Here is a 27342-nt window from a genome sequence, read left to right as displayed (position 1 = left end):
CTCATCTCTTTTCTCCCCCAACACTCCAAATACTATCACTTCATTTTTGCCCTTCTTTTTTTGCTTCCATTAGAAAAAAAATAAAAGACTAATCTGATCAGTTCTGCCCTTTGTTTCTGCTCTATTAATTCTGCCAAGAAGATTTTTTCAAATACGAGGCCAGAGAGAAGGGGGAAATTTGGTCCAGAGGAGGCTTGCCAGACTATTCATGAATTTGGTCATGGTGATGCTGTTAAAAACAGTTTAAAGTAATTCACCAGTTTACATTCTTCCCCTTTGTCCACTGCCTACCCTGTCCAAAGCCCATATTTCCTTTGTTGGACATTGAAGGAAACATCCAAATTCTTAAAATTCTTTTTCGTGTTTCTTATGCAAGACAAACTTGTTTCTGAAACAGCCCTTTATATTTTCACTTTGGGGCTTTTTGAATATTTTTCTTGTGCCTGGACTATATCTAAAGGTCTGTGAAGCCTTTGTGCACTGCCTAGTATTCACTGAGCAATCCTGTTTTTCAACTCAGAGCACACACCTGTTCCTTTACTTGGCATTAACAAATTGCATAATTTATCTTTTTATGCTGTTTTCTTCATCGCTTGAGATTTTCTTTTATCCTGTGTCAAGCACACAGTTTTACAACCAGAAACTTCACTATATTTTATTTGATAAAGATGAGTTTTTATAAAGCCCGAATAAATCCCTGAAGATCATGTTAGCAATTAAATCAATTTAGTGGCCACTATGTTTAAAAAAGATTACTTTCTAGTAGGTTAGAGGGTGGGAGAAGGGAAAGAGATAACTTTATCAGAAAATTCTTTGTTCACAAGGAACTAATCGCTTCCTGGGCGAAGAAGCAGCTGTTCTTTGTAATGAACAGCTCAAATAATGAACTGTTCTTTACTTTTTGGGTTGAGCCAACTCAATTCTCACGTCCTGGCTTATTTCTAAGACGGCCATGCCTATGCGCCAAAAGGGGCAAAGTAGGTGAGTCTTTCAGTCCTGAATGCCTAATAAATATATTATTAATGGGAATGAATACATTCATATATAGACAAAATAAACCCAAACACTCTAAAAGCCTAAGGCGTAACCGTTCTCTACCCCAGTTCGTCTGAACGCTAACCACCAGTCTTTTATTCCTCCAACTAAAATACTGTATGCATCCCTCAACAAGCCCTCACTGTGCTATTTTTAATCATACTTTTAAAAAACAAACAAACAACTTATTTGTATACAACTCCAGCAGCCGGTGGTGCGGGCTTAATATATCGCACAGCTGTTAATTTTGGTTTCTCTTTTGGTAGCGGCACTTAGATTCGCATCTGCCTGAGTTTCCATCGCGGTCTGGAAGTGTAAACTCACGAAATACAAAAATAACCAAGGGATAAAGAAGTCCCAAGTTTGGCGCCCAAACTAGGCGGCGGCGCGAAGGACCAGAAATCCCCTCCACTCGCTGGAACTCGCGATCTGGTTCGTTCGCGCGCGCCGTGCTCCGAGACGGCCCCCTTCGCGGAGGCCGCCGGATCCAGCCCCGCCCCTACTGGGCGGAGGCGGCGGGGCCTTGGCGCGCGCGCGCGCGCTCAAAAGCCCGGATGGGCCGCGGCTTCCGGCGCGGGGCCCTCGGACGGCAGGGGGCGCGCATCCGGCGCACCTCGGCCACCTCGGCAGGTTTAGGGGCCTATGCGGCCCGGTGTAACTGAAAGGAAAATGGAGCAAGAAGCCTAGTCTGAGGGGTAGCCCTCACCCCTCTGACCGAGGTCCTGCCGTTTCACCGCCAGGAGCCTCTTTTTTTCTCCGGATCTACTGCGTTCGAGCGCCCCGCCGGCCAGGGCCCTGCGAGTGGGATGGTCGCCGAGGCCCGGGGCGTCGGGCTTCCGCGCGCCCGGTGACGGAAACTGGGGAGCTTCGGGGACAGCCCCCCCCAACTCCGACTCCAGTCGCGGAAAACCCCAATTAGTGAGCATCAGGTATCGGCGTGGAAGCGCGTGGGCAGTTCGGGGTTTGCTCTGTGACTTCTGTCTCCCGGCTCGCTCTCGGCCCCGCGCGCAGCCTTTAGGTTTTCGTGGTGGGGGGCGCGGGGCACGTGGGTTTGTAGAAATTTTGCTGGAAGGAGGCGAGACTGTCGCCGCCAGGGAGGAGGGCGGGGTCTTAGGGCCGCGCTCCGAGCGGGCGGGGGTTTTGGGAGGGGGCTCCGCGGGCATCCGGGGTAAAGGTCATGTGCGAGGGGGCAGCTGCCGGGTGCGGGCAGCTTCTTGACCCGGGGCCGTAGTAATGACAGGTGTCTGTTCGGTAGCTTCTATTACCCAGGCGCTGAGTCTGGGCAAGATTGGGCTGGTTCTGTGGGCAGGTTGACTCAGCTTTTCCTGATGGGCTGGTCAAGTTCGGACACGTTCCGAGTCTGCAGTAGAAGGAGCTAAGCCCTGACTTGTCTCCAGCTGGGGCTATTTAAACTTTGCCTTTTCCCAGCTGTGTTCGCCGGCTGTTTGGGAGAGAGAACCTGTAGTCACATACGTATATAGCACTTTATGCTGATCCAGGTAAGAACCCACTTACTAACGGCTTTACTTTTAGTAAAGGCATTATTTGTCTCATTTCTATATGATTTTTGTCTTTTTTTAAAACAGGTGTTTCATTATTTCAAGTTTTTATCGTGTTTTTTTTTTTTCCTACTCTTAGGCAAATGTGCAATACCAACATGTCTGTGTCTACTGATGGTGCTGTAAGCACCTCACAGATTCCAGCTTCGGAACAAGAGACCCTGGTTGGTATTTCTGTCTCCAGTGTAACTTTAACAAAAAGTTATTTTATGAGGTGATCTGCTAAATTCCATAGACCCTAATTATAGCCTGGCTCTTTTAAGTGAAATTATAGTCCATAGCTTAAATTCTGCCACTCAGCTATAACTGTGGAGCAGAAATTAATTGTAAGCATCATTATTTATTTTCATAGCTTTTTACCAAACTGAATTTAAAAGTCAGTTTCATTATCTTCTTAAGTATGGATGGTGAAGTTACGGTTTATGTGACTGATTTTTCGATTTTGACCTGTCATTATTTAACTTTTAAATGGTTTCTGAAAGTCACAAAAATAATTCATGCTTGTTGTAAAGATTTTAGGCATTATAGAAAAGTATAAAGTAAAAACTGGAAATGCTGGTCTTTTGTTCATGTTTACTTTTTAGATCTTTTTGTATGTACATATCCACATATATATGTGTACATGTGAGTTTTAATTATGTTGTTTGGTTTATTTTGTTAAAATAGGATTTTATGTATATATATTGGGCAAATAACATCGTGTCAATAAATAAAATCTATAGAATTCTTTAGCAGCTGCATGGTAATCCACAGTGTTTGTATACCATTTTAAAAATTTACGCCTTCAGTGATAGATTTTTTTACATTGCTTTTAGTTTTTGAGTATTACAAATAGCACTTTGTTTATATATCTTAACACAAGCGTTACCTCTCTCTGCCAAAACTGAGTATTATCACTTTATTATTTTGCCATTGTTTTGACAAAGGAATATTATTGTTTACATTTGTATTTCCCTAATCTCTGGTGAGGTTGGGCATCTTGTCATTTGTTGAATTTGTGTCTTTTGGGGTTTGCTTGGTCTTATCTGTATACTTTTCTTTTAGGCTTATTGGCTTTTCTTAATAATTTGTAGCTGTTCTTTGATTCAAGTGTATTTGGTTTTTATCATTTATAAATGGTACAATTAACTTTGCTTATGTGGTCTTTAAGTAAAATTTGATTTCTGCTGCCATTTGAGTTTCATATCATGTCTTGGATGAACTCTCCCCTCCCAAGATGATGCAAATATATTGCTGTATTTTCTTCTAGTGCCTTTTCTTTTCTCATCTAGAATTTTATTTATGTAAGATTAAAGACTGGTGTTTTTTATAATAATTTTCTTATTAATGCATGTCTTTTAAGTCTTAATAAAAAGCTTATGGCTTTTCATTGGAGATTTTTCATTTTGCATTGTTTTATATACTTTGACGTTTTTTAGAAAAATAACTTCTCTGGGAGAATCGATTCTTTAACTTGAAAATAAAGCTCATAATGTAAACACATGGGAAAAAACACATGATGAGAACAATTAATGATTCAATACTACATTTATTGTGTGTTTAAAATTTTTCAGTTATTAAATAATATTCTGTTGATTAGCAGGAAACAGGCAGTTTTCTTAATCTAGTTTTGAGAATTAGATCCCAAACTGTGTTGCTGTCAGATTTCAAAGTTAGATAGGACTGGAGTATACTGAAGGGAGGTGCAGAAGCGCCAGCCTGTAGGGGTGGTTGCGTAGCTGTAAAGATTTTGAAGATTTTAATAGAGCATTAGATAGGGAGAAAGAACATAAACACATTACATCCCTGCCCCCTTGCCAGTTATTTTTTCAATACAACTTGCAGATCCTCTAGATCAGAGGCAGCAAACAACAGGCTATGAGCCAAATTTGGTCTGTTGCCTAGTTTTGTGACTAGTTTTATTGAAATGCATCCACATGCATTGGTTGCATATTATTTATGCTTCTGAGTCATACTATCTGGTGAGAAAAGCTTTAGAATATTTACTGTCGGGCTCTTTAAAGAAAAAAAATGACCCCTTGATCTAGTTGGCTGGCTCTTTCAATACAGGTTGTTCTTTGTATTTGTCATTTTTGTGTTTGTGCAATAACCAGCACTGTCTGGTTCATGGCAGAAACCCAAAAAATGCTTGTCAAGTAGATATGTGGAACGTAGCCAGCTAAAAGTCAGTGTGATACTATAGTAGGAGGAAAATGCTGGCTTGCCATTGAGGGTTGTGAGTTGCAATATTCAGATCTGCTCTTAATTATCCTTGTCAGCTTGGTTAAAGTTCTTAACCTTCACGAACCTAATCTGCAGAAAGAAAAGATTGGTAAAGGGACTCATTGTAAATTACATTTATTTTTTTCTCTCAGATTTTGTCATTTAGCTTACAGTAAGCTCATTTGAGTATTCAGTTTACAGTTGAGCTTGTAAGGTAGTAAGCAGGTGATAGAAATAGCTGGAGGAAAAAGAGTTTCACTGCCTTGGCATGAATGTTGATCACAGCTGATAATACTTGAGGGTCCTCTAATTACTTGCATAATAATTCCGTACCAGTATTTTTTTCCTCAAACACAGTCTGTGGTATTCAGTTTACATAGTCTGTTACATTTAGTGAAGACATTGTGACTGACTTTTTGGGGTCTAACCTTGTGAGGTCGCTAGACATTGTGTTTGCTACCCTTATTGAAATTCTCTATGGATGAGTTTCCTGCAGGGCTTTCGGTTCTGGAATGATTTAAAAGTATGATAGCAACTCTTTGTTCTTTATAGGTTAGACCAAAGCCATTGCTTTTGAAGTTGTTGAAGTCTGTTGGTGCACAGAAGGACACTTATACTATGAAAGAGGTATGCTGAACTAAGTTTAAAAAAAAAAGTCTTCCTAGTTACATATAGCCATGGTGAGAAATTGGCCATATAGAGGGATTTTCAGTAAGCAGTAGTATTAAGTATTGTGCTCATTTAGACTGTAATTTGAAGCTGAAAATTCAGTTTATACTCGAATTTCATTTCTCAGCTGGGAACCTCAGACAAGGGGAGGCTCTATAGGAGTTTTTTGCCTTTTTGTGCTGTTAACCCACTTGATGCACTGTTGTAAAGTCTTTTCAGACTGGTAATTCTTTCTCAGAATCATGTTTTTAAATGGATGAAATAAAATATATAGGATTACAGTGGGAAAATTACATTAAAATACAGTTAACAAAATAGTAAACAAGTTTGTGATACATGCTTTTTTATGACCACTTTAACTCAGCAACAGATCTAATAAATTTGGAAGTTGTAAGTATAATTTGTATTTTCAGATGTTTGCATCAAGCATAGTATGATATGAGAAATGCTTGTGATTTTTTTTTTTATTGGTGACAAAATCGCAGTTATTGTTAATACTTTGTGATTTGTTGCCTATATTCATATTTGAAGGAAAAGCTAAATCTCAGTTAAAAGGTAATAAAGATAGACAGGTTTTTTCCCACCCAAATTAATGGACCCCCTGAATTCTATCCAAGGACTTTTTGGGCATCCATGGATCCCAAGTTAAGAACTTCTGCACTAGAGATACTTGAGTACAGTATACTGATCTTTCTGGGGGAGAGGTGAGCTGATTCGTGAACATACATTCTATTTAATGGATACATTTCAATGTGGTGTTCTCTAGCTTTAAATTTGTGCACAAAAGCATGCTTTTCACTGAGAGATTGGGCTGTCTTGGGCAAAATTTGATGTGAATGAAATGTGCCTCTTCCCCATCTCTCACAGTTTATGGGGCTCAGTACTTTATCTACATCAGGATAGTGGACAAGAGGAGATTTCAGATCCTTTTCATTTTTAGCCACACCAGAAATTTTCTTACAAGATGTTTGGTTTAAGGAGTCTAGGTTGTCTTCCTTCTTCCTTTCTCACTGTCTACTATTTCTGATCCACAGTCACATAGAAATATTCCTTTAAGTTTGAAACCTGCTTAGCCAATTAAGTCTATAGATGGTGTTTGCAGGGAAGTATCAAGGTAAATTATGTTTTTAGGGATGTTAACTTGGGTCTGACCTTACGTTATCATTATGTAATCAGTTAAGGAAACAAAAAAATATGACTTGTGGCAGATAGGAATAAGGAGAAAATTGATCAAGACCATGATAAAGACTTAAAATGCTTGTGTTAGACCGTGTAGAGTGATGTATGTATTGTCTGACACAGTTTCCAGTTGTAGAATCTTTGTTTTGTGGTATGTGGGAGAGTAATGAAAGCTGGTATGGAGTAGTAGAAAGAAAGAAATACTGGACTAAAAGTCAGAAGACCTGGTCGGTTTTTTTACTTCTCATATGATTTATGAAATATCAGAGGAAAGAGAAAGTACTCGTAAAATTACATTGTAAACTGTAAAATATTTAGCCATATATGTATGATTCAGGGTCATTATTTTGGTTACTTACTGTATGCATTATGTTGGTATCTTTGAGGGCTTATTTCATGCATTGAGTTATCCCCAGCTGTTACATAGATGTAATTAATTGGTCATTATCTTGTCTTCCTCATCTGTGATGACCTCAGATTATTGAGTTATATGGTATCCAGAACTATTTAGTAAATGACTCCAGGTCACTGCTATATTTTAATTGATGTTTTTGTTTCTGCAGCTTTTTATTGTTATCATTGGTTTTGCATTTTGCTGCCTTTTAGTTTCTTCCTAATAAGTAACACCTAGATATCTGGGCAAAGGCGAAGTCTGCCCTCCCCCACCCCTGGCCAAAGACACATTTTAAAGTTTAAGTAAATCAGAAGCAGTGTTTCTACTTCCATCAAATTAAAAGGAGAACATATAAAATCAGCTCTCTTCTTTTAAGAATGTAGGATGGTTGTTATTTAGATGTGGTTATTGATATGGTTGTTGGTTGTTTAACCCTCTTCAGATAAAAGAGATGTTATTGAGTGTATTTGAAACAAACATTTAATTTTCTTTAATGCTCAGAAATTGTATTTCTATTTCAGGTTATATTTTATCTTGGTCAGTATATCATGACTAAACGATTATATGATGAAAAACAACAACATATTGTATATTGTTCAAATGATCTTCTAGGGGATTTGTTTGGAGTCCCAAGCTTCTCTGTGAAGGAGCACAGGTAAGTCTTTAGTCTATAAAATGCCACCTGGGCAAACATTGCAGTTCACCTCCATCTTCACACCATTTTGTCAGAGAAAATTGTTATAATATGTATAAAAGATAACTGAAGTTTAATTTCTTAGTATTATAGCATATTGTTTGAGAACCTGAGTTCTGGAATCTTACAGGCTTGGGTTTAAGACCTAGCTCAGTCATTTACTAGCAGTTAAACTAGGTAAATTGGGTTAAGCCTTAAGTTTCCCCTGGATATGAAGTAGGAATAATATAAGTATCCTAGAGGTTATAAGGAAGCAGTGTGTAAAAAAAAAAAAAAAAAAAAAATAGTGTTTGGCACATGGAAAGCATTTATTAGCTACAAGTTACTGCATATTAAAAAAAATTCTTGTAATCATTTCCAAAGACAATCTGAGCTCTAGTTACTTTAGAGATCTTTTTCTTTGTCATATACCATTGTGACACTTAATCAGCTGCATTTAACCCAAGTAACATTTCTAGAATTGTTCTCCTGGGAATTGAAGACCCTTTTTTCAGTCATTCTTACTTTACATTCGGAATTCCTTTCATTTGATTTAGGACATTTAGTCTCTTCGCAGCATCTTAATTAATGAGATGACTGCTTTTCACCTGAAACATTTAACTGGCTTCTAGTATTTAAGGCTCGGTAATGTTATAGCTAAAAAGATAATTGAGTTGGGATATTTATAACTTTAAAATAGCTTCACACTTAGAAATATATATTCATTATTGTACATTAAGAGAAAAAGCTAAGGACAGGGAAGAGTGACTACAGTTTGTCACCAAAAGGTATTCTTACTCATCATTTTGATGGTATGCGCAAGTGTGTTTTGACTGTTGGTGAATATACTTTGATTTCATCTTGCTGTTAAACTAACATAAGCATCTTTCCATTGACAAACCATTTATGTTTAATACTTTATTTTATACTTGGCCTTGGAATATAAGCTTTAATTTTATAAAGTAACTTGATAATTTTGCACTATGTGTTAAATTTTGATAATGTTTGGAGCTGTAATTTCTGATACTGAAAGTACATATTTAAAATTATTTTTGGCTTGAAGTCTAACGTGTTAAGGTTAAACACTGGCGAAACTACTGACTTGGGAATGAGATATGAATAGGAATATTGATTTTTGTGAGTTTAAGGAGCTATATATTATCAGTCCCAAGGATGAAAACAGTTAACTGGGATTGGCACTTTCCCCTTAACCTTGAGAATTAGAAATGTCTTGTGACCAATAAGTGTTCTCTAAAATCTTTAATTTATTTGAAAAAAAAGAAGTACCATGACTTCATTGAGCACTGGCATAAGTGAATTGTTTCCTTATGTTCCAGGAGGGCAGAGATTTGTTTTTATTTCCTTCTTTGTTTTCCCCAATTTCTAGAACAGTGACTAGTAGTCAGCCTGTATTAAATGACTGCATACTATTTTATCTTTCAATTTTCAGATCAAGAAAGAAAATCCATTAGATGATTGATCCAGGTTGATGAAAGTCAAAACTATAAATCAAGTTCCTATGTGTTGGGTTTTACATAACCTACTACCTTTTTAAGGCAGTCTACTTCTATGCCCAGAGCTAGATAATTTCTGTTTGAAAATAAGAATGTTAACCTGCCTCATGTGTTCATACCAGTTTTTGTGGACTTTTGCTAAAGTCTAAACAATGCATGTTTCAGGAAATGGAGATGGGAAATCTTTGAGCTAGGGAGACCTTAGTGATTATTAGGCTGTATGTAAATCATTGTGCAACTAATTATTTTGGTGCTTTTTAGTGTCTAGGAGTTTATCAGTACTTGAATGTAATAATTTAAAATTTGGGTTGTAGTCTGATAGTTTATACTAATATACATTTAAAAGTCCTGTTCAGCCCAGTTTAATATATTTTTATTTTAAAATGTACATCTTTTTTTTCTCTACAAGGAAAATATATACAATGATCTACAGAAATTTGATAGTAGTCAGTCAGCAAGGTAAGTTAATTTTGAATGCCATAAACCATATATTGTAAAAATACCTTAAAGACATTTTGTGAATGTGCAGACATTTTATAATTGTGATTCTCTTTAAAAGTTGCTCTAATTGTATATAGTAAGGGTATGGTAAATTTAACAGGAAGAAATACATATGAGCACAAATAACATAATGCTCAGTTTCTTGTGCATATTTGTACTATATCCTATTACATAAATTTAAACCTTGGGATGTCAAGTTAGAATTTGTTTCAAAGGTAGATAATTTCAAAAGATTCTGCATGGTAGACATGATCTAACCTTGAAACGTGTATTCAAAGACTTTGGGAAGTAATCCAGCTACCTAGGTAGGACCATTTGAATGGAAAGGCCCTTTTCTTGTGTGTTTTTTATAATAGACAAAGCTTTGTTTACCAGTTGTTTCAGGTGAGTGCCATTTTACTTCCCTTCCTTTAGATGTAGTTCTTAACTGGTTATTTTTGGGTTACATAACCCGTTGATAATCTGATGAAAGTACTAGGTTCTTATTCCTTAAAGATATGTACAGTGAGATTGTGGTAAATGTTTAACAGCCCAGTCTCCAGGGAAAGAGCCTTGATTTGTGGTTACTGGTTTTCATGATATAAATACTCTCACCTTGACCGTTTTCAACTACAAACATGGGGTTAGGAAGAAATGTACATTTGGCTTGGGAATGCTGGTAGGAGCTGGCTCCAGTATACCACAGACTTCTCAAAGTCTATTTTTGGTCTGTAATTAAAAACTGTTCTCAGAAGCTTGTTTACTTTCCAGAATGAACTGACCACCCCTTTGAGCTCCTATTATTCCATATTAGATTTTACTGTTATACTACTTTTTTACCCTTACTTGCTTACACACTTGTGTCCTATTCAGGTTTGCAATCTGCGTCACATAGTACAGTGTTTGGTAATAAGGTCTTTTAGTAAATGTGTTGAATTGAATACCTATTCTTCCAAAGTTAGGATTTAAGACCCATAAAAGGGCATCACCATCTTATCCTAGAATAGAAGTAATTATTAGGCTGGTAACTTGAGATTTTATTTTACAGAGCACTTTTTGAAATCAAATGAAGGCAAATAAACAACTATAGTTATAGTATCTATTGTAGTATTTTCAGTTTTCTGAAGTATTATCCTTGATATATTCATTCATTTAAATAAACCTTTGTTGATTGCTAGGAAAATTATATTAATGAAGTGGTAACCTGTAGATTTCCTGTGTTATTTAGATTGAGTTTGTTTCAGGTTTTAGATTACTTAATTAACTTCAGAACTCCTTTATAATAAGGTTCTCAACCTTATTATACTTGGTACTTCCCTTTTATTACATCTGTTTTATAACGTCTCTTACACTAAAACAAAATATAACCTATTCATATGGACAACTTAAAATCAATATAATACCTTTACCCATAATACAAAAGAGAAACTTTTTAATGATAATGCATATCATTTCAAAATGTTAATACTCAGACCTGGCTTCACTGTTAAGGTGAAATGTTTCCAAGGGAGTAGTAAAGGGTATTTGATTATGATCTTTGGTGATTGTATATATTCCATATCTGAAATTTTGACTTGTGCTGTGACAGGTCTATACATCCACATACAAACTAAACCTACCTACCTGAAAGTTACCCACTTCAGTTGATTATTTTCCCATTCAAATCTGTTCTTCATCTGAAGTTTCTCTCTTGGTAAATGATATGCCATGCATTTATCTACCCAAGATAGAATCTTGGAATCCTTCTTAACTCCTTTCTCCCTTGTCTTGTGTATTAGACACCAGGTTTCTGTTGGTTTTTACCTTTTTAAATTTCTCTGGAATTGGCCTTTTTTCCATGTCTTAGTTTAGGCTTTAATGCTTTTCATTTGCGTAATTACAGTTGCTAACACTGGTTTCACTGCCCGTTCTCCTCTGTTTTGACAGAGTGAGCTGTCACTCCTCTGCTTAAAGTTACCATTTCAGTCAGTTCAGTCGCTCAGTCGTGTCCGACTCTTTGTGACCCCATGAATCTCAGCATGCCAGGCCTCCCTGTCCATCACCAACTCCCGGAGTTCACTCAGACTCACGTCCATCGAGTCAGTGATGCCATCCAGCCATCTCATCCTCTGTCATCCCCTTCTCCTACTGCCCCCAATCCTTCTCAGCATCAGAGTCTTTTCCAGTGAGTCAACTCTCCGCATGAGGTGGCCAAAAAAGGAACATTTAGGGGCTTCTTATTACTTGCTGGCCAAAATACTTCCTGTGAACTAGCAGATCAATTTTATTTCTTAGATTAAACCTTTTTAATGGTGAGTGGCTTAGGGAGGAATGTGAAGTATTAGCTGAGAAGGATGCAGTGATTTGCAGTTGGTGGCATGCATACTGCTTGTTGATATCTTCGTGCTGTTTAGCAAGACATGCAGGATCCTTGAAGATCTGCTTACATTCCTATAGTAATGAAGTAGCTGTAGTTCTAAAGCATCCTGTAGTTCTGGATGCTTTTTTCACACAGGGCTCTCAGTCTGAAATAGCCTTTCCCAGTTGTATTTTCATATGTTCAACTATGAAACCTTTCCTGATTCTTTGTTACTCAGACCTTGCCTTATCTCTGCCAAATAATCATTACTCCATACTCCCATCTTCTCCATTACTTTACTACTTTCAGTGTGTTTATTGTACTTTATGATGATTCTTATGTATCTTCTATATTAAAATGAATTATCTATTTACATCTCTAGTATCCAGCACAGGATGGCACTTGGGAGACTATAGGTTCAATGTTGGTTGAAAGTTAAACTGTATAAGGAGTTTGTCCTAGATAGCATCTATTGAGTAGCCCTTCCTTTCCTAGTTTGTGATTCTTTGTTTTTATTTTCTATCAGAACCATCAGATTCAGGCACATCTGTGAGTGATAACAGGTGTCACCTTGAAGGTGGGAGTAATCAAAAGGTAATATTGATACGAACTCACTCTACAATGATATTTCTTGAAAATTGGGGAAGGTTGTTTAAAACAATGTAATTTTAGCTTCCTGATGTTATAAGTTTGTGGGTTTTTGTTTGTTTCTCCCTTGAATGCTTAGGACCTTGTGCAAGAGCTACAGGAAGAGAAACCTTCATCTTCAGATATGGTTTCTAGACCATCTACCTCATCTAGAAGGAGAGCAGTTAGTGAGACAGGTATATATGAATATTTAATTGGCACTTTCAAACTGCTTTTCATTTTTCATTTTTTACTGATACTAGTCCGTTTAGACTTAAATTGTGCTTATTTTGGTTCATGTGAATGAATTTCTGAGGTTCTTATTTTTATATGATTTAGTTGGCTTAAAAATGGTTTTCTTGGCAACGTTTCTGGTTGATTACAGCGGGCACAGTTTCCTGTGTCCTATATTTTATAGTTGGCTCTCTGCTAATCAACATAATAGAGGGCAAGGATTTAAACTCTTTTAGTCATCATTCTTAGTCACCTTTACAGTTAAGGTATTTGTTATTTCTAATAAATAAAACATAGCAATGAGTTTAAAAACAGAAAGTAGCATCTTAGAAATGAAGATGAGGTAAAGAAAATAGCCGAGAGCATTTTTAACAGAGATAAGAATAGAGGGAGGAGGCTGTTACCCAGTGAAAGTCATAATAACTAAAACTGTATATTTCAAGTGAAAAAAAAAGAATTTAGCAGATCAGTGAAGTAATACAGATAAACTCAGGGTAGAGCTTTGTACATGAGGGTGAAGGGCAGAAAGTGCAGAGGATGTCTTACTAAATTCATAGGACTAGAACAAATGGTTAGTTATTTGGGGCTGGGGGTGGGGTGGGGTGGAAATCAAATTACATCTGTACATTATGCCAAAATGAATACTAAATGAGTTTAAAAGATAAATTAAAAATTATAACATACTGAAATAAATTTACTTTTAAAATTTGACTGTTACTATTTCTACTATATTAAAAGTTTTAAAAAATCAATAAGAACAGTATTAAAAATCCAAGTTGCAAATTTCATAGGAAATACAAATGACTAATAAATATGAGGAGGGGTAGATTTTAGTGTTTTAGCTTTATAGACAACAAAAAAATGCAAAAAAGATGTCTTTCTGGTCTTTCAAATTAGCAAAGATAATTTTTTTTAAATGCTTGCTAACTTACGTGTTGACACTAATACACCGGCGGTACGTCAGTCAGTATAAATTGGTTGACCTTTATGAATTATAAAAAGGCTTGGGGTCCTTAACATTATCATGGTTAACTCCACTTCTAGGAACCTCTCCTAAGGATATAGTCAGAAATTCAAAGATTATATGTAGAGGTATTAATTAAAGCACTATGCATAGTTGAAAACATACATGATGCCAGAGAATGTCATCACTCTAGTCCAGGCCATTGTCATCTCTTACCTGGACCACTGCAGCAGCTTCTGACTTTCTGTTTCTAGTTTCTGTTTCTGTCCTTTACCATAGTACCAAAAGGGATCATGAAAGGTAAACTGGACTGTGGCATGCCAGATCCCCTTTAGCTATTTTGAAGCTATTAACCTTCAAATAAAACCCACACTTCTACATTGGCTTGCAAGGCCTGATCTAGTTTTATTCTGGTTTTTGGCCTTTTCCGCCACCTTCAGTGTTTCAGCTACATTGATTGTTTGGTTCTCAAACAAGTCAAAATTCTTTCCAGCTTGCACCTAATTTTTTTTCTGTAGGAATTCTTCTGTCTCAGCCTTGCAAGACCAACTCCTCATTTTTCAATTTTTGCTTAATTATTACTTTCTCAGAGAGCCTGCTTCTAACCACCCAGACAAGTGGATCCCTTTTTGTTACTCTTTTCCTTGGTACTCTGCTTGTTTCCTTCATAGCACTCATTATAGCTTGTAAATGCTTGTGTTTTGGTTGCCTTGTTGTTTGAATGTAAACCTCCTCTGGTGGTAAGGATGATGGCTGACTTCACTTTTACACCCACTGCCTAGCACTGTGCTAGACAGAAGCCAGTGCTCAGATTTGTGGACTACATAGTTCAGTTATGATGAACATATATTATGGACACTATATTCTCAGACATTAAAAATAATGTAAAAGAATATTTAAGCAAAAAACAGCTCCTGGCGGTCATTTTTTAGTGGTTCTGCAGTTCTTTTTTAATGGTGAGGAGTTGATGCTTTCATTGCTAGGGCCTGGGTTGGATCACTGGTTGGGAAACTGAGATTCTGCAAGCCGTGCAGTGCAGCCAAAAAAAAAATTAGAAAACAATCCCAAATTATACATATAGTGTGATAATAGGTATGTTTAAGAAGAAGAAAAATTTTAATGACAGCTGGAAAATTACTAAAGTGTTAGTAGTAGTTATCTCAATAGTAATATTATAGATGATTTACTTTTAAATTTCTGTTTCTTAAGAGATTTCTACAATAAGTAATATAACACTTTGATAATCAGAAAAAGCCCCAAAGGTTATTTTTTAATAGAGTTAAAAAGATATTCTGGACTTTGAAAAAATATGCATCAACAGCATGGTTTTACCCTTCTAGCCCACATCTTTCAGTCAAGGTCACCTTTTCTAATAGTATAAACATGATTAAGAACTTACATCAGAAACTTGTGATCTTAGAGGATATAAATGTGTTTTGGGAATTCAGAGGAAGAAGAGATTACTTCTGACCAGGAAGGTCAAGAGGGAAATGGAATGAGCAGAGGTATGAGTTGTACTTGTTTCAGGCATACAGATTAGGATTATATTTTATTAAATCTCATAACTCTTTCAGGTACTTAACATGTAAGGCTGCAGTGAGCACCCTTGCACATATGTTTATAAATGATTATGTAGGTATTTATCTATGATAGAAAAACTGCCCATAAAATGTTACACTGTTTTGGATTTTTACCAGTAGTGTATAAAAAGTCCTCTCCCAAATCTCTTGAGACTTTCTTGTTTTAGTTTTTGTCATTCTCATGGGCGGAAAATGGTGTCTCATTTCAGTTTGCATTTCTTTGATTGCTAGAAGATAAGTCATATTTTCATATTTATTAGTCATTTGTATTTGAATTGAACTGTCCTTTGACTTTTTAAAAATCTTGTCTTTTACTTGATTGGCAGGAAGACTTTGTGTAAATGGATATTAGCTATTTTCTAATATATATTGCAGTTCTTTTTTAGTTTGACAATGCCTTTTCACTTTTATTTATTGTATTTTATATTGTTATTAAGTTTTAATTAACAACCTAATCTTGATAATCTTTTTCTTGAGGGCTTTGTAGTGTTACATTATACTTTCCCACCCTTCCCATTCTTATATAAAAATAGTTGGATGGTTTTATTCTTTGTGTTTGGTTTTTTAATCCACTTGGAATTTATTTTTATGTCTGATATGAGGTAGGACTCATTTATATTCCTGACAGATTTGGTAACGTTCTGAGTTTAAGTTAGAGATAATTTCTTATTTAAAATAAAATGGATCAGGAACTTTCTTGGTGGTCCAGTGATTAAACCTATGAGCTTCCATTGCGGGGAGTACAGGTTGGATTCTTGGTCAAGGAACTAAGGTCGTGCATGCCACCTGGCCCAATAAATAAATGAATAACCCACATGGCCAAATAAATAAATGGACTAATTTTGTTAATTGTGATTCCTGTTAAAAATACTGAGTACTAAGGAAACTGAAACATTAAGAATATCTTCTAGGTAAATTAAATTTTGAAATCTTTTATCTTAAAGTTTGATAGAAAAATCTGAAGACTTGTTAGTAAAAACTCTAGATGGATTAAATTAATTGTGACTGGATAAAGTTCTGAAGTGAAGTGAAAGTGAAGTCTCTCAGTCATGTCCAACTCTTTGCGACGCCGTGGACTGTAGCCTACCAGGCTCCTCTGTCCATGAGATTTTCCAGGCAATAGCACTGGAGTGGATTGCCATTTCCTTCTCCAGGGGATCTTCCTGACCCAGGGATTGAACCGGGGTCTCCCACATTGTAGACAGACACTTAACCGTCTGAGCCACCAGGGAAGTCCTGAAACATTTTTTAAAAATGTAATGTTCTGCCATCAGTTGGACAGATCAGTAAAAGTGTTGACTTTTGAAGCATTCATTATTTTTCTGTTTAATTTCATTGAAACAGCTTTAGTACAGATAGGTAACTTAAGACAGCTCAATTTTTAAGTAAATTACAGTATAGCAATTTAATTGTTTTTCTTTACATATTCAGAAGAAAATTCAGATGAATTACCTGGTGAACGACAGAGAAAGCGCCACAAATCTGATAATATTTCCCTTTCCTTTGATGAAAGCCTTGCTCTGTGTGTAATAAGGGAGATATGTTGTGAAAGAAGCAGTAGCAGTGAATCGACAGGAACTCCATCAAATCCGGTAATCCTCTAAAGTCCAGTTCTGGCATTCCTAATAGGCATTCAGACAGAATGTACGTGCATGACGTATGATTGGTGCTATACACTTGGTAATTTTTTTTTCTTTCAAATGAAGCTATAGATCTTCCTATGCAATATTGCTCTTTACAGCATCAAATCTTGCTTCTATCATCAGTCCCATTCACAGCTGGGTGGTGGTTTTGCTTTGGCTCTTTCCCTTCATTCTTTCTGGGGTTATTTTTCCACTGATCTCTGGTAGTGTATTGGGCACCTATATCTATTTCTGCTTTATTGACTATGCCAAAGCCTTCGACTGTGGATCACAATAAACTGTGGAAAATTCTGAAAGAGATGGGAATACCAGACCACCTGACTTGCCTCTTGAGAAGTCTATATGCAGGTCAGGAAGCAATAGTTAGAACTGGACATGGAACAACAGACTGGTTCCAAATAGGAAAAGGAGTATGTCAAGGCTGCTATTGTCACCCTGCTTATTTAACTTATATGTAGAGTACATCATGAGAAATGCTGGGCTGGAGGAAGTACAAGCTGGAATCAAGATAGCTGGGAGAAATATCAGTAACCTCAGATATGCAGATGACACCACCCTATGGCAGAAAGCAAAGAAGAACTAAAGAGCCTCTTGATGAAAGTGAAAGAAGAGAGTGAAAAAGTTGGCTTAAAGCTCAACATTCAGAAAACGAAGATCATGGCATCCGGTCCCATCACTTCATGGCAGATAGATGGAGAAACAATGGAAACAGTGTCAGACTTCATTTTTTTGGGCTCCAGAATCACTGCAGATGGTGATTGCAGCCATGAAATTAAAAGACGCTTACTCCTTGGAAGGGAAGTTATGACCAACCTAGACAGCATATTAAAAAGCAGAGATGTTACTTTGCCAACAAAGGTCTGTCTAGTCAAGGCTATGGTTTTTTCAGTGGTCATGTATGGATGTGAGAGTTGGACCATAAAGAAAGCTGAGCGCTGAAGAATTGATGCTTTTGAACTGTGGTGTTGGAGAAGACTCTTGAGAGTCCCTTGGACTGCAAGGAGATCCAACCAGTCCATCCTAAAGGAGATCAGTCCTGGGCGTTCATTGGAAGGACTGGTGTTGAGGCTGAAACTCCAATACTTTGGCCACCTCATTTGAAGAGCTGACTCATTGGAAAAGACCCTGATGCCGGGAAAGATTGAGGGCAGAAGGAGAAGGGGACGAGAGAGGATGAGATGGTTGGGATGGTTCGATGGCATCATCGACTTGATGGACATGGGTTTGGGTGGACTCCGGGAGTTGGTGATGGGCAGGGAGGCCTGGTATGCTGCGGTTCATGGAGTCGCAAAGAGTTGGACATGACTGAGCGATGCTACTGAACTGATAGATCTTCCCTACACCTAACCCAGGTTTGGTGAAAAGGGTGGAGGATAATGGAGTTGCACTGGAGTGTGTTGGTAAAATTCATACCAATGTTAATAGTTACTGATGCCGCCATACATATTGGAGAATCTTTGTGAGCCACTGCACCAAAGATAATCTTAGAATTCTAAACAATTTTGTCTTGAATATTTATAGTAAAAATACCTTATTACAGCTCTCAGCTGTAATCTCATCTTCACACTTGCCATATGTAGGTCTAGACATCAGGGAAAGTATTTACTAAGGACATGAAATATTTGTATATTATTGCATGGATGATGGGAAAATATCAGTACTTTTTGATTACTGATAGAATAATTCCAGTATTAGCCAGCACTAATGTTTTTAAGATACCACTGAAGGAAGGTTTGTAAAGTTTTTGCCAACAAGAACACTTAACAAATGGAATATTTTCTTGTCATTAAACATTTGTCTTTAAAATTGGAATCTTTATTTGTGAAATGGCAATGTCTCATGGCCATTCTGCATATTAGTGATTGTTTTATAGTTTTCTAGAATATGTAAAGAAATGAACCAATTATGATAGTAACTATGTTCTTTTATGTATTCTTGTTACTTTATTATCTTTGCATTTTTTTCTTCTGAAGCAGGGATGTTATTGATAGAGATGTACCCTCTAGATATAATATTTAATAGCGCTGTTACTTGTATAGGCCACTAGATGGCATGATGAGCTCTCCTCCAAGAGCAAGTTCTTCATTCAGTAGATATTTGTGCCTTTTCTGTGCCAGGTTCCTTTTGGCAGTAATGATACAGTAGTAGTCAAGGTGGATATGATCCTTACTCTCATTGGGAGATAGGTCATCGGCAGTCAAACAAATAATTTAAACAGTCAATAAATGCTGTGAGGGAAAAGATAGGTTCTTGAGAGCAACTATGTGTGATTTAAAAATTGAATCCACCCGGTAAAGCGTCTGTCTACAATGCAGAAGACTGAGTTCAATCCCTGGGTCGGGAGGATTCCCTGGAGAAGGAAATGGCAGCCCACTCCAGTATTCATGCCTGGAAAATCCCATGGACTGAGGAACCTGGTAGGCTACAGTCCATGGGGTCACAAAGAGTCGGACACGACTGAGCAATTTCACTCACTTACATTAAACTGATGTGTCATGAACTTCATGTTTGGATAACTTTATTCCTTACAGATGGTTTTAATACAATAACTATGCCCCATTTAAACTTACAGTCTTTGTTAAAGTTATTTCAGAATTCTAGCTAAGTGATATTAAAGTTTTTGTTCATTCTACCTGAAATACTGCCTTGTAACCAAAGCAGTGTAGAGGGTTTGGTTTTTTTTTTTGTTTTTGTTTTTTTTTTTGGTTAGTCCTATTCTACGCTCTCTTCTAAAAATCCTGTTTATTAAAATAAAATTCTGTTCGTTTTCAGGTGAAGTCCCGAGTTGTGGAAGCTTTTGGTTGGGTTGATTTTTTTCTTTCCCTCTTCATTTTAGCTCCTCTCACATGGGGTGGTTGTCTGGTATTGTCATTCATCCGTTTGTGAAGGGAGCTAAAGGAAAGTGCCTTTGCCTCCCATCTTTTCTTTGTTTTGGGTTCAAAATATTGGAACTAAGGCTATATTCTAGGCTCTATACTAGGCAATTACCATATTTTGTCACCTCAGCAGCCTCAAACTCCATTTATAGATGGGAAAACTAAGATTTGGGGGTTTCAAATAACTTTAGATCACATAACTAATAATTGTCACAATTGAAATTCAGGAAAACAGATTTTAATATTTTTTCCGATCAAGGCTGTCTGATGCTTTTTAAATACACAGTGTTTAATTTCTAGGTTTTTCTTTTTTGAACATCAGGTGAAACTTTTGAAAACTACCTTAAATTTTGCTCTCTTCAGAGAACCCCCTACGTCAGCATGGGCCAACTTTTTCTGTGAAAGGATGGATAGTTACTGTATTCTGATTTGACTTATGATTTTAGTGTGATTGTTAATAGAGGCCCCCCCCCCTTTTTTTTTTAGGAATTAGAACTGCAATTTGAATGTTACTTTTACTACTGTTTTCCTAACATCATGAGTTAAAATATTTTGGTCTTTTGACCTTGGTGGTTATAAAATAATATACCTTGTTTTTATAAATGATTAAACTCATGTTTCATGGGTGAAATTGTTGTGGCCTTTACAAACTGAATGTGTCTAAGCTTGAGGCACTTACTGGCAAATCTAAAATAAGAATGTATGTATCTTGAATACTAGACCAAAGTACTTTTTCTGTTTCTAGCCTTCTGCTTTATGTATGTTCTTACCCTTAGCCACTGATGGCAGATATTACAGGACTGAAGGTCTTAGTTTCTTATGCTGTTAATCAGAGTTTTAAAATAGGAATCACATGAGCAGATACAAATTTTTTAAAATAAATTTAAAAAATTATATATGAAAGCTCTTCCAAAGAAATTCTCAAAGTTCATTAAATATAAATCATAATTATTTTATGATCAAAATACAAAGATGATTAGAAATTGTCTTAACTCTTAAAAGTATGTGTAATTCAGATAAACATGCATGCAAAATTATGTTTTGTATAATTTGTGTGTGAAAATAATATGAGTAGCACAGATTAAAGGTGGGAGTGTTTTTTTAGTTACAGTATTGACAAAGCCTTTGGCAAAAAAGAATGAGCAGGATTTGAAAACTCAAGTTACTCCAGTTAGGGAGGAATTGTGTGGAAGTTGAAGTTTGGTTTAGAAAACAGTCTGGATCTGGCTAATTTTTCATATTTAGTGAAGGGGAAGCAGGGTGTTTAGTTGGAGAAAACATGAAAATGTTAATATAGATGTTACTGTGTGTACCTTCTTGAATGCCAAGGGAATTTGGCCTTTTTCTTAAATGGAGTTTTGAACGGAGAAAATATTTATCTAGTCGTAACTCAGAAGCTTAACCTGGTGTCTGTGTGTAGAATCGGACTGAGGGGAAATTAGGTGCGCTGGGGATGAGTTAAGCTGTTACAGGTAATGTCCATTAAGTCATCTTTTTTTGCCCCTGATTTTAGGATCTGGATGCTGGTGTAAGTGAACATTCAGGTGATTGGTTGGATCAGGATTCAGTTTCAGATCAATTCAGTGTAGAATTCGAAGTTGAGTCTCTTGATTCAGAAGATTATAGCCTTAGTGAAGAAGGACAAGAACTCTCAGATGAAGATGATGAGGTAGTTTTTTTCTTTTCTCTGATTATATTCTAAAATTCTTATATATGTTCCATATTCATTAACTGAAGTTGAAATAATGTTATCAGATTTCACATCACAATTTTTGACTCTTGATTTATTCAAACTAGAATATTGGTTTGTGGACTTGAGGTTTTGTAATTCCTTGTTGTCTTACTTATATTTTTAGAAATACAGTGTCAAGAAGTCAGTAGGCCTTAATGAGCATTATAATAGTCTGCTCGTTTTAAAATTAATCCAGTTCTCCTCTTTTCACTGTTAATTTACTTTTTATAAAAATCATGCAATTAAAGTCACATACTACCACCAGATCTGTTTCCTAGAAATGACCAGCTTGAACATTTCTAGCTATCTCACTGTTATTTAATACCTGCATATTTATAAAACAAAACTGCTTGTACTGAATTTTTTACTTTACTCATTTTAAACATCCTCTGTGTTGACTTTTTACAGTAGTGGGTGAGGATTTTATTGTCGTCTATTTCTCTGCCTTTGTATTCACTTATTCCATGTGACCTTTGTCTCAGATTTCTCATATATAGCACAGTTGGACCATGGGTTCCATATCTGCAGATTCAACTAAGTGCAGCTTGGAAATACTCAAAAAAAAGATTCCTGCAAAGTTTCAAAATGCCAAACTTGAATTTGCTGTGAGCCATCAACTGTTTACATAGCATTCATGTTGCATTTACACCTTATTACATTATATTTACATTGTATTAAGTATTATAAACAAACTAGAAATTATTGAAGGATAGAGAAGGATGTACATAGGTTGTATGCAGATACTGTGCAGTCTTACACAAGGGACTTAGGTATCTGCAGCTTTAGGTATCCCTCAGAGGGTCCTGCGACTGTAGTACATATTGTTTGTTTAGGACTTATTACCACTGACAGGTCTTACTGGTTGAAGAAGAAAGATGATGAATCGATGCTAATGTTGTTTTGTTTGTTTTAGGTATATCGAGTTACTGTGTATCAGGCAGGCGAGAGTGATACAGATTCATTTGAAGAAGATCCTGAAATTTCCTTAGCTGTAAGTATACATTTATTTTTTTTCAAGGAATCAAAAAATAGCATTGAGATCAAGATTAAAAAAATATATCTAGTCTCCTACTTCTTGACATGAGATAATTTTTATAAAGTTAAAATTATGAAGTTTTAATGACTTTTGAAGTGTTTTTGTTCTTTTATTGGGTTGGAATCTGTTGCTACTCTTTAGTTTTTTTTTGTGCTGGAATTTGAACTTTTAAAGAACTGTATTACGGAAGATTTTGAGTATATATAGCATAGAGAATAGTACAGTGTATCTCCTTTGTACTTATCATTCAGTTCTAACATTTACCAACATTTTGCCAGTCTTACCAAATATAAATATTTTCATATTCAAATTAGAAAATACAGGATTTTCTATTAAAGAAATTTGGACTTAAACATTTACATTATGCCTCAGAGTTCTTGAGATATTGAATGTGTATTTTTTAAATTAAATATTGTTGTTTAATTTTTGTTTTTAATATTGCCTTTTATTTAGGTAGGAAATCTCATTTCTCTGTTTTCCGAGATAGAAACAATTATTATCCAGTTAAAGCAAAAGAGAAATTATAAAACTTTAGGAAAATACTATACTATATTAGAAAATAATTCAAATAACTAATTGACTCATTTGATGTCAGGTTGAATTAAATATTTTAGACGTAGGTCTTACAATTTATCAAACTCCTGAAGCACTTTCCTCTACTGTGTGCTCAGTCGTGTCCGACTCTGCAATCACATGGACTGTAGCCTGCCAGGCTTCTCTGTCCATGGGATTTCCTAGGCAAGAATACTGGAGTGAGTTGCCATTTCCTTCCTCCCACATTACAAGACCTTTGTCTTTGGTTTTATCATTTAGTAGAGCCCTGCTTTTACAACTTGAAAGAACCAGTGTGGGAGGATGATTGGTCTTGACCTTTATTGCTAATATCTTATGTTATTTGTCAGGCAACTTAAAAATGGTTATATTATTCATGGCAAGATAAATGGGACCAATAGGGCAAGTTTTACACGTACAGTGTTTCAGGCAAGAACAGTGCTTCTGTTAAGGCAGGGAGATAAGGATAGTTCAGTGAAGAGACTTGTGATGTGGAGTTTGTTAACCAAATTGCATCATGGGTGGAAAGATTTGAGAAATAAAGTTGAAATAAGGATGAAGCAGTGAGCAGTTACAGAGATGAGAACCCAGAAAAGGATAGACAAGTAAGGGCATGCATTTTGGCTAGTGACAAGGATGGCAGAGTTTAGCTGGTGGTGATTGCCGAGAACGTTTAGCGTTTCCTTTGTGGGTGAAATTAAGGAGCACTCATTTGAACCCTGGTTTTATAGAACTTCTAAAAGAGATTTAGTCAGTGGCAAACTGGATAATAGTTTTGTCTGGATTGATTTGGTGAACTCTGGGCAAGGTATCAGATCTGAGCTTTTAAGGGAGTAGAGTGGGTACAGGCCTCTACAGAGAATATCCCATAGCATAGCACTTGGCTTAAACCAAAGGAGGTGGTGCAGTGGCAAAGAATCTGCCTGCCAGTGCAAGAGATGCAAGAGATGCGGGTTCAATCCCTGGGTTGGTACGATCCCCTGGAGTAGGAAATGGCAGCTTGTCCAGTATTCTTGCCTGGAAAACTCCATGGACAGAGGAGTCTGGTGGGCTACGTACAGTCCATGGGGTCACAGTGAGTTGGGCACGACTGAGCGCACACTGTATATCCATTTCTTAGGGATTCCCAGGTGGCTCCTGCCAGTGCAGGAGATGTGAGATTGATCCCTGGGTCAGGAAGATCCCCTGAAAAAGGAAATACCCACTCCAATATTCTTGCCTTGGAAATCCCATGGACAGAGGAGCCTGATGGGCAGTAGTCTATGGGGTTGCAGAGTTGGACACGACTGAGCACACACACACTAAATGCACCAACCGAGGTATATGTTAAGGTCATGGTGAATACATTTTTCATTTTATAAGTTTTCAGCATAGTTTGGCTGGAAAAAATAGGTATTTACAAGATCGTGTTTGAGGAAAGACATTGTTTTATATAAAACATGAAATGCTGAAATTTGAGTTGTATGATAAACATTTTGCCTTAGACATATTGAACAAGTTGTTAGCATTGCTGGATTGGTTATTGAAGAGTTATAGAAGCTAACTCTCTTGTTTCCTTGAAGGACTATTGGAAGTGTACTTCATGCAATGAAATGAATCCTCCCCTTCCACCTCATTGCAACAGATGTTGGGCCCTTCGTGAAAATTGGCTTCCTGAAGATAAAGGAAAAGATAAAGGGAATATGTCTGAGAAAGCCAAACTAGGAGACTTGATGCAAGAAGACGAGGGCTTTGATGTCCCTGACTGTAAGAAATCTACGGTCAGTGATTCCAGAGAATCATGTGTTGAAGAAAATGATGATAAAATCACACAAGCTTCTCTGTCTCAAGAAAGTGAGGACTATTCTCAGCCATCGACTTCTAATAGCATCATTTATAGTAGCCAAGAAGATGTCAAAGAGTTTGAGAGAGAAGAAACACAAGACAAAGAAGAAAGTATGGAGTCTAGTTTTCCCCTTAATGCCATTGAACCTTGTGTGATTTGCCAGGGTCGACCTAAAAATGGTTGCATCGTCCATGGCAAAACAGGACATCTCATGGCATGCTTTACCTGTGCAAAGAAGTTAAAAAAAAGGAATAAGCCCTGTCCAGTATGTAGGCAACCAATTCAAATGATTGTGCTAACTTATTTCCCCTAGTTGAACTACCTGTAAAAACAGACTTATATATTATAGGCCTAAAAATTTAGACCTGAAATTTATTTTTATTTTTTTAGCTGTATTAAAGCAAGATAATACCTTACATGTAGATCTCTCCCAATAGTGATTATTCCTTTTAGGAAAATGCCTATTCTGTTGCTATTTATATTTGGCTTTCAGTGTAATTTAGATTGGGTTTAGTACCTTTCATGTAAAAAAAAAGTTCCTGTGAAAGATTTAATATTTAAATTTTAGATACTCTTAAACCTTCTAATCCGTCATTTTTGTAGTCTTTCAGAGAGACTTAAAGTACAGTAAGCCTCCTACGTGTGAAGATTTGCAGCCTTTAAGTTGTGAACTTTCAAAGATGCAAACAAGCATTTGCATACTCAGCCACTAAGTTCACGTGTCTTATACATTGTCACGTGCATCCATCCTCTGCAGCCGGTGCTTTTGTATCTACTGTACGCTACTGCGCAGAGTACAGTGGTACAGTATTTTTTATTTCAAGCTCAGGATGTCCAGAAGCAAGTGTAAAAGCAGGAGGGATATAGCTGTTACTGCTGAGAAGCGCCAAGTGAGGAGAAAGAAATGGCAATCCACTCCAGTAATCTTGCCTGGAAAACCCATGGACAGAGGAGTCTGGCAGGCTACAGTCCGTGGGGTTGCAAGAGTCAGACATGACTTAGCAACTAGACCATCCACCACTACAAAGTGAATATATGCTTAAAGATAATGTCTGAAAATTATATTTGTTATGTATTACCTAATTTCTTGGTGGGAGGGTGGGAATCAAGGAAGACTTGGGTTATTTTTTCATCAGCTTCCATTTTATACTTATTTATAATGGCCATTATTTTTACCAATACTGGAAAACTATCAAAATGAATAAAATACTAAAAGTTTCATATAGCCAAAAAAAAAGAAGCACCAAGTGGTAACTGGGCACGAAAGTGAAAACAGTTGAGAGAGTGGACTGACAAGAGGAAAAATAGCTGAAGAACCAAAGAGGTTCACAACACAGGAAATGGCATGGGGATTTTCTTTGAGGAGGCACCGTTCATTGTTGAGACACAGGAGCTAAATGTAGAACAAGAAGGTCGCAGCAGCCATTCAGAATGCAGTCCAGTGTTACCATGTCATTTTATGATGAGAAAAAACAGCTACCACCCAGACATCCCTGGATCGTTTCTCCAAGAGGGTAGATAGAGCTGAATCTGGTGAGGAGCCAGAGCCTGTGCCATCAGCGTCAAGCATGAGTGCAGTTGCAGCCCGCTTCTGTTTCCGGTTGCTGGCCATCCTTCAGCCCCAACCTCTCCCTCCAGTCAGTAACTCTTCTTGCCTGTTCACTTGGTGCCAGTCCCTGTGTACCAGCTGAGTTGTACTAGTATAATGTACTGCTGTATTTTTTTAAGGTACTGCTCTGTAAGATAAAAAAATTTTATTTTTTTGTGGTTTTATGTATTATTTGTGTGAAAAGTATTTTAAACCTATTACAGTATAGTACTATGTATCCGATTGTGTTAGTTGGGTACCTAGGCTAACTCAGTTGAACTAAGGAACATACTGGACTTAACAAATATGCTCTTAGAACAGAACTTGTTTGTATGTAGGGGATTTACTGTACTCTTTCTAGATAAAAAAAATATTGGTGCTACATGAGTAGCACTTACACATTTCTCATTCACCAGTCTCTTGGATATTGTCAGGGATAGACTAAACAGATTGTTTTTATACTAGCCGAAAATGTCATAACCTCTCTAAATTGTCCAAAAATTATACATTATTTTAAGAATAACAGAACAGAAAAAATTCTAAAATAACTCTCAAACTGTAGAATAACATCTTGATTTATATTAAATCTTCAACAGAATAGTGAAAGTAACTTTGATTTACAAGGTCCCTGTGTTTTTCTCC

General features: G+C 36.7%; 1 protein-coding gene across 2 annotated transcripts; it reads left to right on the top strand.

Moving 5' to 3' along the window:
• The first annotated feature begins 1290 nt into the window (after positions 1-1290).
• Positions 1291-26875, top strand: MDM2 (MDM2 proto-oncogene). Of its 2 annotated transcripts, XM_069584676.1 has the most exons (12): positions 1291-1964; positions 2464-2534; positions 2674-2758; positions 5349-5423; positions 7560-7693; positions 9635-9684; positions 12570-12637; positions 12771-12867; positions 16880-17040; positions 21481-21636; positions 22613-22690; positions 24850-26875. In XM_069584676.1, exons 3-12 carry the CDS (start codon positions 2678-2680, stop codon positions 25423-25425), a joined length of 1476 nt encoding a protein of 491 aa, XP_069440777.1. In that variant the 5' UTR covers positions 1291-1964; positions 2464-2534; positions 2674-2677; the 3' UTR covers positions 25426-26875. The 2 variants fall into 2 exon arrangements, with proteins under 2 accessions (XP_069440777.1, XP_069440778.1); XM_069584677.1 differs by lacking the exon at positions 2464-2534 and having other exon boundaries at positions 1537-1964.
• Positions 26876-27342: the final 467 nt, after the last annotated feature.

The sequence above is a fragment of the Ovis canadensis genome, chromosome 3, assembly GCF_042477335.2.
Source record: "Ovis canadensis isolate MfBH-ARS-UI-01 breed Bighorn chromosome 3, ARS-UI_OviCan_v2, whole genome shotgun sequence".
Taxonomy (NCBI): domain Eukaryota; kingdom Metazoa; phylum Chordata; class Mammalia; order Artiodactyla; family Bovidae; genus Ovis; species Ovis canadensis.
The sequence above is the reverse complement of the archived record's forward strand: the minus strand, read 5'-3'. Positions and strand labels throughout refer to the sequence as shown.

What these genes read in the sequence shown, in the direction of transcription:
- MDM2 (XM_069584676.1), top strand. Translation starts at nt 2,678, where the DNA reads ATGTGCAATACCAACATGTCTGTGTCTACTGATGGTGCTGTAAGCACC. An exon ending in GATAGTAGTCAGTCAGCAAG is followed by an intron (nt 9,685 to 12,569) that starts GTAAGTTAATTT and finishes ATTTTCTATCAG; the next exon opens with AACCATCAGATTCAGGCACA. An exon ending in GAGAGCAGTTAGTGAGACAG is followed by an intron (nt 12,868 to 16,879) that starts GTATATATGAAT and finishes TTACATATTCAG; the next exon opens with AAGAAAATTCAGATGAATTA.